Genomic DNA, 12,703 nt, shown 5'->3' with positions numbered 1-12,703 from the left:
AACAGAGGATTGAGATGACTGTTTCGTTGCCTGGTACTTAAGGTATTCTTTGTAATCAGCTCCTGTGAGAGTAATTGACTGAGGAATTGATTGAGGCTGTCTTGCTGAAATTTCTGGACGATGATCAGGAGGAGCTAATTGAGGGACTAATTATGTAATATTAACATTGTGTGTAGGCCTCCCATGTAGCTTATAACATTTTTCTCAAGTATGTCCCCATCTGTTACAGTAACTGCATTTTGGACGATCGCCTCTACTCCTGTGGTCCCTTGGCTCTCTAGAGTGGCTCGGAGATCGAGAGACTAAGGCAGTAGAGTCGGTAGCTGAGGGTCCTATGATAGAGGAAACTTTGAGCAAACGAGTAAATACATCATCTAAGGTTAGAATGATTGCACTACCCAGGATTTAATCTCTAACAGGAGCAAGATCAAGATTGATTGCAGTGAGAGTTAGAACCATAAATAACTTGTCGCATTGTGTCAAATCCTCGGTTGCAGTCTTCCCAGCAAGCAGTATAACATTAAATTCAGCCTTTAAAGACGACATCCGTCCTAGGAAGTCTGGTATACTCATATCTTGTTGTTTCAGATTACCCATACTAGAGACGACCGAATATAACCTTTGAATATCATTAGTGTAGAGTAATTTGGCTTGATTTCAGATTTCAACACATGTTTTATAGGCCTTGTACATAGGATAGAGAGATGGATCAATAGATTGCCACAATAGACTGCACAATAAAACATCAGTTTTGACCCAACTAGCCTTATCAATCTTAGTTTCTTTTAAATCGGTAGCTTTGATGGTCAAATGGTCTTCTAAACCTTGTCCTGTAAACCATAATTCTATAAATGCAACCCATGATATATAATTGACACTTCCTAATAACTTTTTAGTAGTAATAATAGGAAGAGAGAGAAATGGAGTAAATACATATGATTTCGAAGATCCTTCACTGGCCATTAATAAGAAATAGCAAATTTAGCATTGTTTGATTTTCCGATGATAGCGACGGCGACGGACAGCGATGAGATTATGAGGTTATTACTCATCAGTCTTTTGAGTTTAACGGTGTAAGCGGTATAGGCTAACGTGCACCGAAGAAGTAGATCGGAGAAGGCTATCCAAGACAAAAACAACCGGTGCGTGCAAACAATTCTGATGATTGATGATGATGCAATCATCACAGATTGACTTGCCGGCGTCTTCTGAGTTGATTGGGAGAGGCGGTGTTGTCGCACGCTTGCTGAAGAAATAGATTGGAGATGGAGGTTATTGAGAAGACTGACAGCGCGTGTGGAGGTGAATGGTGGCTCTCTTTTCAGGAGATTGTTGGCAAAGTCGTTCTGATCACAATGGTATAGACACGGCCACTGAAAAAGGACAGAAACACGATGGTTGGAGAAGAACGTCGGAAAATGATGTGAACTTCACTAGAAAATAAGTCAAGATTACAACAAAAAAAAAATTCTTAAAAGCCTAATATCGACTCTGATACCATGTGAATAATTTTGAGAATATTTTTTTATATATATCAAAAGAAAGAATTTACATCAATATTTACATAAAATTCTAAATCTTACTTTAGGAAAGATTATATGTATTTTCCTATTGGCCAAAAGACTATTTCCCACCCAAGGTATGCTGATTTCTCAAAGTTTCTCCCGTTAATTTTGAAAATCCCATTTACCTACCAATGGTCGGTTAAAATTAATAGAACCCTAACTCCTGAAAAATTTATCTCATTTTTCCCCTGAAAGTTTAAAAACTAACATTTTCTTCCCCAAGCCAAGTTTGAAAAAATCATATTTCCCCCTTAGGGTTTAGTTTCAAAATCCGGTCACTTTCTCCGACGCCATCGTCGGCCGTCTCTCCCTCCCGATGGTTCCTCTTCCTTCGACAGCCTGCCTCAACTCTATCTCAACCCTTTCGGCATCCAGAAACGTCGTCTGGGAAGAGGAATCGTCTTCCCAGACGACAAAGACAAGATCAATCGTCGTCTGGGAAGACGAGTCTTCTTGTCTTCATCTAGGAAGATGATTCCTCTTCCCAGACGACGTCTCTTGACCTCAAAGGGGTTGGGGTGGAGGTGAGATAGGTCGTCGGAGGAAGGGGAACCGTTGGGAGGGATAAACGGCCGACAATGGTGTCGGAGAAGGTGATCGGATTTTGAAACTAAACCCTAGGGGGAAAATGTGATTTTTTTCAAACTTTGTTTAGGGAGGAAAAGTTAGTTTTTTAAATTTAGGGAGGAAAATGAAATCATATTTAAGTTTATTTTTAATATTAAATATAAAATTACGATTTTGCCTTTAAAATTAACAGATTTAAACGGCCATGGGTGGGTAAATGGGATTTTCAAAGTTAATGGGGGGAAACTTTGGGAAATTAGCATAACTTAGGTGGGAAATAGTCCTTTGGCCTTTCCTATTTTACAAAGATACAATCAGCCTAATTATTAACTTCCTAATTTAGAGATACAACTCAACAACATATTTGATTCTTTTTCCTAATTTAAGTTGATTGTTTTCCCAATTTGTTGTTTTAAAATATGCATAAATTCACATATTTACTATTTAATGAAACTAAGCAAGAATTATTTAGATCTTTATTCTTATTTCATGGCATCAGAGCATAGGGTCTTAGAATTCTTTTTTTTTTTTCCGTGTAATAAACTAGAATATTGTTGGAACCTTGTTAGAATATTGTCAAAAAAGATTTCAGACCTTAGATGCCTTCAAAGTCCCTCTTAGTCATCACAGAAGTCGTTGGAAGTCAACAACATCCACCTGAAAAGTATAGATGCCATTGAAAACCTAAGATCTCCTTGGAAAATCTTCAGATCTATCGGAAGATCATAGAAGTTGTCAATTTGTTTTCAGGATTGACCAGAATTTGCCAATTTACGATCTGTCAGAAGTTTCAGTTTGTCGAAAGTTTCTAAATTTGCCAAAAATGTCAAAGTTGTTAGAAATTGCTGACCTAGTGCTTGTTGGAAATTTAGCTACGAATCTATTGATGACTGAATAGTTGCCACCCTTTTGTTGGCAATTTTCAAAGACCTTCACAACAAATTTGAAAAAGCCTCTTTTGTGGCAAATATAAAAAAGGCCCTCTTGAGGCAAATTTAAAGAAACCTGAAAATTTTTACCACCACATGGGTTCCTACGGCTCAACAACCTACACTACTTCCTCTGTTCCTCTTTTATTTTCTGTTGAATCTTCTGATTCTCCTACTACTACAACCTTAATTGGTCATAAAGGTACTTTTAACTCTGCTTTTGTGTTTCACACCTTATTGCAGTATGTGTGGATTGTTGATACTAGTGCCTCAGATCATATGACAGATTATGTCTTTATGTTCACGTTCTTGCACTTTATACTGCTGATTTAATGGTTCGATGGCAGATGGTACTGTTTGTGATGTATCTGGTTGCAAGACTATCAAAGTATCTGATTTAGTGTTGGACTCACATCTTTGTGTTCCTAATTTTTCTTATAATCTTTTATCCATTAGTAAATTATCTAAGGATTCTAATTGTACAGTAGCAATTTAACACCCTCGTGAATTCCAAGACCGATCTTGAGGGATGATGATTGACAGCTAAGGAATGCAATGACATATATTATCTCAAGAGCATTTCATCTGTTTTAGGTTCCAAAATTTTTTTAACTTTTCTTTCTGTTTTTATTTTTTCTAATAATCAGGTATTTCTTTAGGGTCAATGTCTTTAGCAACCTAGTTTTAGCTTTTTAAAACATTTGTATCTACATCTCTTTATTAACAAAGATTTGAAAGTTTTTCTGTGCGAAAATTGTATTCATTCTTAACAATTTAGACATTCTTATCCTTTGCTATTGCATAAATCATCACAACCATTTCTTCTCATTCATAGTGATATTGGAGGGCTTGCTCATTCTGCAAATTTAACTCATACTAGCTAGTTTATTACATTTATAGATGATCACGGGTTTGTATGGTATATCTTATGAAGCACAAATCTTAAACCAATTCTATCTTTTAGCAATTCCACAAATTTATTGACAGTGTTTTTCAAATCTGTTTAAAATTCTCCACACTAATAATGGTTTGGAATATATGTTTTAAGACTTTCAAAAAATATTTCTCTGATCATGGCATATTTCATCAAACATCTTGTGTATACACTCAACAAAATAGTCTAGAAGAAAGAAAGAATAGACATCTTCTAGAGGCTACTAGGTCACTCATGATTGCCTTCAATGTTCCTAAGTTGTTTTAGGGTGAGACCATATGAACTACAACCGACCTCATAAAACTGTCTTCCTTCTAAGAGTCTAATTTTGAACACTAATCAACTTGTTAAAGAATGTATTCCCATGTGCACATTTTTACTTCTTTACCTTTATATGTTTTCGGATTTACTACTTATGTCTACGACCATTCTCCCATTCATTTTAAGTTTAACTCTAGAGCCTTACACTGTGTCCTTGTCAAATATTCCTACACTAAAAAGGGTACAAATGTTACTATCTTCTTTCCAAGTGTTTCTTTGTTTCAGCCAATGTCTTCTTTCTTGAGAGTCAATAATTCTATCTGAATGCTCCTCTTCAAGGGGAGAAATCAAGTGCAACTTCACATTGTATCCTACCATTTCTATTCCCATTCTTCTCTCTTTGGGTCAAAGTAATGATTATTCTTCATTTACAACACCTAATCTAGGGGAAGAAACCCATGACATGATAAACACCCAAAATTCAAAGGAGTCTTTGTTTACTCCAGGAGGTTAAACGTTTTTCCTACAACCATCAAATATGGAGTTTGGTTTTGTGATGAAAACTTCGAAGATAAGTGATGAATAACAAAACAACTTCGATATTCCTATTGCTCTTCTAAAAGGAGTAAGATCTTGCAAATAACATCCTGTTGTGAGCTATGTTACATACTCAAAATTGTGTGATTGATATAGGGAATCTACTTCTAGGATAGATGTATTTCTTACAAGTTCAGAGTAGGGGTTTGCAATTATAAAAGAAATGAAGGCATTCATGAATAATGACACTTAGTAGATTGTTGACTTACCCAGATAAAGAAGGTTGTTGGCTACAAGTGGGTTTTTACCATGAAGTGCAAGTTTGATGGAGCTACTGATAGGTACAAGGCCAGATTAGCTGCTCAGGGATTTAAACATTTGGGATTAATTATGGGGAGCTGTGTGTTCCTATTGTAAAACTAAATTCAATGAAAGTATTACTTTTATTGGTTATCAGTCATAACTGGAAACCATGTTAGATGGATATTAAAAATGTTTTTATGAATGAAGAGATTTATATAAAGATTCTATCTGGTTTAGAGAATAAAGTATGAAGAGGTTAGGTAAGGTATGCAAACTAAAGAAGTCATTGTCTGGATTAAAATAGTCTCCTAAGGTTTAGTTCCAAATGTTTTAGTTTGACTGTCAAGAGCTATGGGTACGGTAAATTGCAAGTTGACCATACACTATTTACCAAGCATCCCCATGATGATAAAGTATCTATCTTGATTGTTTATGTGGAAGATATTATCATAATAGGAGATGATGCTCAAGAAATTGAGAATTCGAAGAAATACTTAAGACAAAATAGAAATCAAAGATTTGGGAAATCTTAAATACTTTCTTGCTATGGAGTTGGCACATAGCAAATAGAGAATTTATATCTCTCACAAAAAGTATATCCTTGACTTATTGACAAAGACTAGAAAATTTGGGTGCAAACCGATTGGTACACCTTTAAAATTGAATTGGAAGTGCAGAAGTACTCAAGAAGATCCTCTAGTAGATAAGGGAAGACACCTTGGTATTCTCAATCGTATCCTAAGGTATTTTATAAAGATTCTAGGAAAAGAGCTACTATTTCGAAAGACTGATCAAAGAGGAATTGAGAGCTATGCAGATATTGATAAAGCAAGGTCTGTTGAAAATAGGAAGTTCTCTACGGGTTGTCGCACAAAATTGGGGAAATTCTGTCACTTGGAGTAAGAAGCAGTCGGTTGTATCTCGTAGTATTTTTAAAGTTGAGTTTAGAGTTGTAGTGTATGGTGTTTGCAAACTAGTTAGGCTGAAACAACTTATGACAGACTTGAGGATTTTCTAAGCAGGTTCTATGAAGCTCTATAGTCATAGTAAATTTGCAATCAGTATTACACACATTCTAGTGCACCATGAGTAAATTAATCATATATAGATTGATAGACACTTTATTTAGGAGAAAATGGAAGAAGGGATTATCAACTTATTGTATGTCTCAACCAAGTTTCAAGAATCTGATCTACTACCAAGGCTTTGCCTAAACCTTGATTTGAATTCTTTGTAAGCAAGTTAGTTATGATAAGTATCTATTTTCCAGCTTGAAGGGGAGTGTAGAAACTGAGAATAAATCTCTAAACTTTAAGTATAAAATTCCAATTTAGTCACTGAATATTTCTTTTTCCTAGTTTAGTTTGATTCCTTTCGTAATTTGTTGATGTAAAATATGTATAAATTTACCTAGCACTATTGAATGAAATCAAGCAAGAATTATTCAAATCTTCACTCTTGTTTCAAATAGGCTGGGCTGTTACCATAGAACCCCATTCAACTCCATAGCACAAACCACCTTCAATCTCCACCATCAGCCCTTTCAACCCCCAGCATTGAATTCTAATCACATATTTTCTTGGCACCAGTAAATCATTGGTTTAATGTTTTGAATGAAGCAATTCGCTATTATCATCCTCATATTTTTGCTGTGGATGATCCAGGCTGGATAGAATTATTACTTTTGGGAGCATAAAGTTGATTGCCTTTTCATTTTCTATTTTAAAACAGTAGCTTTCTTTAGTAAATTTCAAAATTTCAGATATTCTTCAACAGTTTATGCTAAACTATCCCCATCTTGCTTGTCAGGCTGAAAAGGAGGCAGACAGGATGGACTGGGTTAACAAAATTACAGTAGTTATCGCATCTATTTTGAATTCTGATTTCCTGCTGCAGGTTGGATCCTTGTTTTTGTATAACCCATTATTAAGTTCTTCTCTAACATGATATTATTAAGTTTGTGATGACTAGAGCATTTATCTTTTGCAGCCTTATCCTGGAACAAAACATCTGGACAAGAATGATTATGCTGGTGGTGCTTGTGATCTTCTATCACCCAATAATTCTCATAGTTTAGAGAATAAAATGAAAGCCAGTGTGCCCAAGAGTGTTTCTGTGATCCTTAGACAGATTCCTGGAAATGATATTTGTGCAGAGTGCAGTGCTACCGAACCTGATTGGGCTTCTCTTAATCTTGGTATATTATTGTGCATTGAATGCTCTGGTGTTCACCGGAATCTTGGTGTTCATATTTCCAAGGTGTGCATACTTTAATGTTCAAGTGATTAAAAGAGTCTCTGAAGTTGTTAATTTTGTGTATGAATATTGATTTTAACTTAAAGCTAGAGTAGTGATATAGAATTATCAGGAAGTACTAGGGGACCAATGTCTCTCATCTGTTATCCATTTTTTCAGTCATTAAATGTGCCTATCTTTCAACACTCTATATATATGTGTGTGCGCATTATTGTTAAACACCCCTATTGATATCCTAACTCTTTCAATTGACAGTCAAAGGTTTTTTGGGTAATTTATATGAACTATTTTCTTGTTATGTAAACATTCTCTTCCTTCTACTGCAATCCTTTGATGACCTGTCAGTTATTTCTCTCTAATTTCTTAGGATAATTGGAACCTTCATAAGTTCCAATTTAATCAACTGCAATCTCTCTCACAATTTCTTTTACTTCTGGAGTTCAAAAATACATGCACTGTATGCATCACTGCACGAAACGGTAAATAATATTTAAACAGTCACTACTCAACAACAAGGGGAAAACTAACATGATCATTTTGACTTATTCAATGAATTATTTCTGTTTCTTGCCATATAAGTAAGATAGTAAACTTATGCCTAAATTTTGATGTAAAAGATAATACAATTACTATGTCAATAATTTGAAGAAAAGATTACAGTTTACATTACACTTTTTTGCTTGCTGAAGAGTGAACTTGATGGTAGCACTAGTAGATGTCTAGATATCATGATCTTCAGTCAATTCTAATTCCCTTCAATCATATATCTCACAATACAATGACAGGTTAGATCTTTAACGCTGGATGTCAAGGTCTGGGAACCTACAATCTTGGACTTGTTTAATGCGTTGGGTAATGCTTTTTGCAACTCCATATGGGAGGGATTGCACCTACGTGATGCTGGAAGGTAACATGTTTTAGTTCATTGTTTGTTAAAAAATTTCTTTTGGTAAATACAGTTGTGATTGTTCATGTTGTAAACTTCTTTCTGCGTGGGGGTTGGAGGTGAAATACTCATTGTTAGTGCGATCATTGCATTGTTTAGGCGAGACAATAAATGACTCTAGACTTTAGTTGTCTTTTATAGATCCTAATCACTTAAACTTTGAACTATAAACATTTTACCTGTCACTTAGATTGCTAGTGTACCTTGCCAGACTTTTCCAAGCAAAACAAACATGTGACAGCCCTTTTTGGTTTCTTGTTTGGGTGTTTAAACTTTGAAAGTTTCTTCCCTTGGCCCGAGATGAGGGGGAAGAATTTACCTTGATGTAACAATTGGTAATCCAACATCTGTGAAATAGATAAAACCTACTGATCTTGGTGCATCAATTGCTTGTCTTCCAAAGCATTGAACACCTTTAAGACTTCTGTCAAAGAATACTGAGGGTGTGCTCTTTTTATCTATTTTGTATTTTCATTTACATTTTTTTTGAAACTTCTGAAATTGATTGTAAAATGTAAAAAATGAAAATGCATTTGGCATGTTTGTCTAAAACTTAGGATTTGAAAATGTGAAAAACAAAAACACATTCGCCATGTTTGTCTGGGAACTAAAAAACAAAAAAGGGAATGAAAAAAAATATGAATTTATCACACAACTGATAACACTCATTTAAAATATTACTAACTTTCCTTATCTCAAAGAGCTTGTTTCGAATAGGGATGTTGTCCAATTGAGGTTACAGATTTTTCATAATATGTTAGAAAACAGACAAGTTTTAATTTGTTTAATTTAGAGACGCTAAAATAGTAACTTTGTTCAATTTAGAAACAAACTGTTGCGTACCTGGGTTGTTGCACTCAGTAATGGCTTCCTCTCTCGCAATGTCCTCTGCACTCCACTGCTTTGGGGCTGCAGTTGAACCAATTTTGCCACACAACACTTCCCAAACTTCCAGCAATATCGAGACAAGAACAAAATTATCCAGCAGGAACTCTTTAGTAAATAATTAATCAGAAAGTTCAAACAATTCAAAGTTGTTCAAAGTATCAGATTCAACATAAAATATATTAGATATTCTGTCAACAAGGTGCAGTTTCTCCCTAGCTGAAGCCCCCAAATCCTAGATTGACTTCTAAAATCCTGCCCTTTTCTTTCTACCCTTTACCTTTTATATGTTGATTAACTTGATTTGCTTCTTATCCATCTTCCTCTCTGCCAAGTGTGCCAATCTTTCCTTCCCTTTTTGAACTGATACCAATCCATTTCTTAGCCCATTTCTGCTGCCCCCAATCTTTTTTCTTCTTCGGTAGACTTGCTAGGTGATCTAACACAAACATACACTAATTTCAATTTGTTCAATTTAGAGACACTAAAATAGTAACTTTGTTCAATTTAGGGACACTTCCTATTAAAATAAATAACTAGGGCTTGTAAGTCTTTTAGTTGTTTTCCGTCAAAATTTACAGTAAGTTACTATTTAGTGCTCCGAAATTGCACAAATTGAAATTAGGCTCTGTTTTGTCCCTAAATTGAACAAAGTTACTATTTTATTGTCTCTAAATTGAAACTATTGTCCATCTTGAAGCATTTCAAAAAGGTCTACCTGAATTAATAAAATCCTTTTCCAATATCAGTTTTTTTTTCTTTTTTAAATTTTCGTTCGCAATTTTGTGATTAAAATATTGATTTGAAACTGAAAGTTTTTTTTTTATGAGAGGAGAGACAGTATAAAGAGAAAATAGATTTTTAATCTTCTTTCTTTTTTGTTTGAATTCTATGTTTTATGGAAATAAAAACAAAAAATTCATATACAAACACTTATTGCAATTTTCGCAAATGAAAAAATGAAAAAGGAAAAATGAGAGCATAAACAAACAGGACATATGTGTTTCCTTCAACAAATTTTATCCTTGCCAAAAAATCCCTCTTCTGATTAATGTCTTGATCAGTATACTATTTAATCCAATGTAGAACTTACATATGATAAAAACAGAAAGAGAACACATTAATTAAGAAACTGATATTTGGGCAGGCCCCATAGTTCTTCAAGAAGCATCCTGTGGATTTTGTGATTCACAACCTGCCAAATTGTCTCAACTAAGTCTAATATTAGCATAACATTCTGAAAAATCTTACCGTCTCTACATATTTGATTGCACAAGGAGGGATTGTCTCCAAATGGAGAAGGAAATTATATGCTCTCTTGCTAAAGAAAGCTATTCTTCAACTAAGCCATTTCAACTTCCTACTTATGTGGCATGATCTGTGATCCTATTCTTCAACATCTAAGATGGAGATAAGTTTACAGCAAATAGTTGCCTAAACAGTTAGAATTTCATCTAATGAGCTATGGCTTTGTTTAGGATAATTTAGCAGCTGTGCTTTTAAAAGAAAAAGGGATTGAAACATTAGTAATATGTTGGAAAGAATTCACTGTTTACATAAGATAAAGGTTCTAAAAAAAGAACCATATTTTCATGAACCAAAACTAGGAAGGGTATTTTAATGTTCTGGGGTACAGACCTTTTGGTTACATGACCAGTATAGTTTCGGGTTCTCTTAGTGGAATTATTTAGGTTGCCCCATTTAATGGATTTTATGTTAAATAGCATGAGAATTTTTTAAATAAAAATCTTGACATGAAATGATAATTATCCATCTATTATGATCCCACAACTTAGTGAAAATATTCAGCAGGTAACAATAGATTGTTCTTTATGAATGGTTGTGAATTTATGTCAAGATCACAATTCAAAAATTGAAGTTACAGTGGTTCAACCTTTTTGAATTATAATTTAAAGAGTTAATAGAATGTACCAAATTCTTATTTGTACTTTTTGCTGCTCTTTCATTAGATGCAAATAATTTGATTACTTATTTTCAAGTATAATAAAAAGAGTGAATCTTCATTGAGATAAAATGCTTAAAGTCGTTGAATTATGATTTATTTTCAGATTAAGCTTTCTTTAACTTTTCCTACCTGTTATCCTGAGTGGTTAAAATTCTATAATTTCTGTTGAAATAAAACCCATGCAGAATGGACAAATCAATTGCTAGTATCACATCAATTAGGAAACCATCCCCAAAAGACTCAATTGGCTGTAAGGAGCAGTACATTTATGCAAAGGTACTCAGTTTGATCCATTTATTGCATTCTGCATGTAAACACGAACTACCCTTGCCATTTATGATGAAACTCATATAATTCATGGAAAAGACAAGTTTCTTATTATTAGAATTAGCTTTTTTTTGCAATGATTTAGGTGTTTTCTTTTCTTTTCTTTTTTTTGTTAATTATCTTTTATAGAATCTACTCCAAATTACGCTATCATGTTCCCTTAGTACTTCTGTGTACTTAGAAATTGGACACATGAAATATTGAATCTGTGTATCCACATCTGTATTCATTTGATTGTTTTGAAAACAAATTGCCTGCTGGTTTACAAAATCTCTGAGCTTAATAAGTCCTAGCTTTGGTTGGTTTGTTAAAAAATAACCAAACTGCTCTTCCCGAGCAGCAAAGGTTCGTGAATAGAGGACATTTGACTATTTAGACGTGATAAAAAGGTTCTATAGGAGTTGATGCTTTTAGTTTTGTCTGGTTTATCTGGCAGGAATGAAATCAGGAGCATTTTGTACAGATTAATCTAATCATTGATTCAAATGTATTCATTCTCAAACAAATGTTGATGCATATTGATATTTGTTCATGATTAACACTGGACTTCCTATAAGAACTACAATTGTTGACTGCATAATTTTGTTTTCTCTTTTTTTGATACTGTATCTAGTCCAGTCAGTTTCCTGGGTTTGGTGTGCCAGAGTGACAAAGTTCTGTAACAAAATGATTCTGACACAGCAGTTGTAACATTGTCTGCTGAAAATGGCAATTGAATCTACGGCTATGGAAACACCATACTAATTCCAAAGCCTTCTAAAGAGCAGAAGTAGGAGTATCTTGTTTAGATGTGTGTATAATGTTTATTAGCCCTTGCTCTTTTCTCTCTCTCTCTTAGCACATTACTGTATACTTTCTCCATTCATTTCTCTAGCATTTATGGAGCCCCTATAGAGATGGATTTTGAGAGGTACTTATCCTTCTAAGTCATCTTAAAAGATTTTGAAATTTTCAACCAGAAAATCGGCTATCCTGTCAAAATAGCTGGTTGAAGCCTTCATCCTCTTTACTCCTCTATCTACCCTTATCCCAATAAAATTTCAAATTCTCCACCCGCTCCATTAGCCATTAGTAATCTTGCAAATTCCTTTCAAAATTAAAGTTTTATATCCAGTTTAGACAAAGTGAACATATGGGATATGAAAATGAATAGATACATTGATAGTGGACCAAAGTCTAAAATGATGAGTGAAGTGATTCTAGAAGCAATATCTCTCAGATTTTATA

General features: G+C 34.2%; 1 protein-coding gene across 2 annotated transcripts in view; it reads left to right on the top strand.

Moving 5' to 3' along the window:
* The window catches only part of LOC123213518 (ADP-ribosylation factor GTPase-activating protein AGD4-like), a 36,976-nt gene that overhangs the window by 22,903 nt on the left and 1,370 nt on the right, over positions 1 to 12,703 (top strand). For both annotated transcript variants that reach the window (XM_044632971.1, XM_044632972.1), the window contains 4 exons: positions 6,906 to 6,992; positions 7,086 to 7,355; positions 8,138 to 8,259; positions 11,335 to 11,425. In XM_044632971.1, the coding sequence (XP_044488906.1) occupies positions 6,906 to 6,992; positions 7,086 to 7,355; positions 8,138 to 8,259; positions 11,335 to 11,425 (570 nt within the window). The remainder of the gene's footprint in view (positions 1 to 6,905; positions 6,993 to 7,085; positions 7,356 to 8,137; positions 8,260 to 11,334; positions 11,426 to 12,703) is intronic.

This window comes from Mangifera indica, chromosome 4 (assembly GCF_011075055.1).
Source record: "Mangifera indica cultivar Alphonso chromosome 4, CATAS_Mindica_2.1, whole genome shotgun sequence".
Lineage (NCBI taxonomy): Eukaryota > Viridiplantae > Streptophyta > Magnoliopsida > Sapindales > Anacardiaceae > Mangifera > Mangifera indica.
The sequence above is the reverse complement of the archived record's forward strand: the minus strand, read 5'-3'. Positions and strand labels throughout refer to the sequence as shown.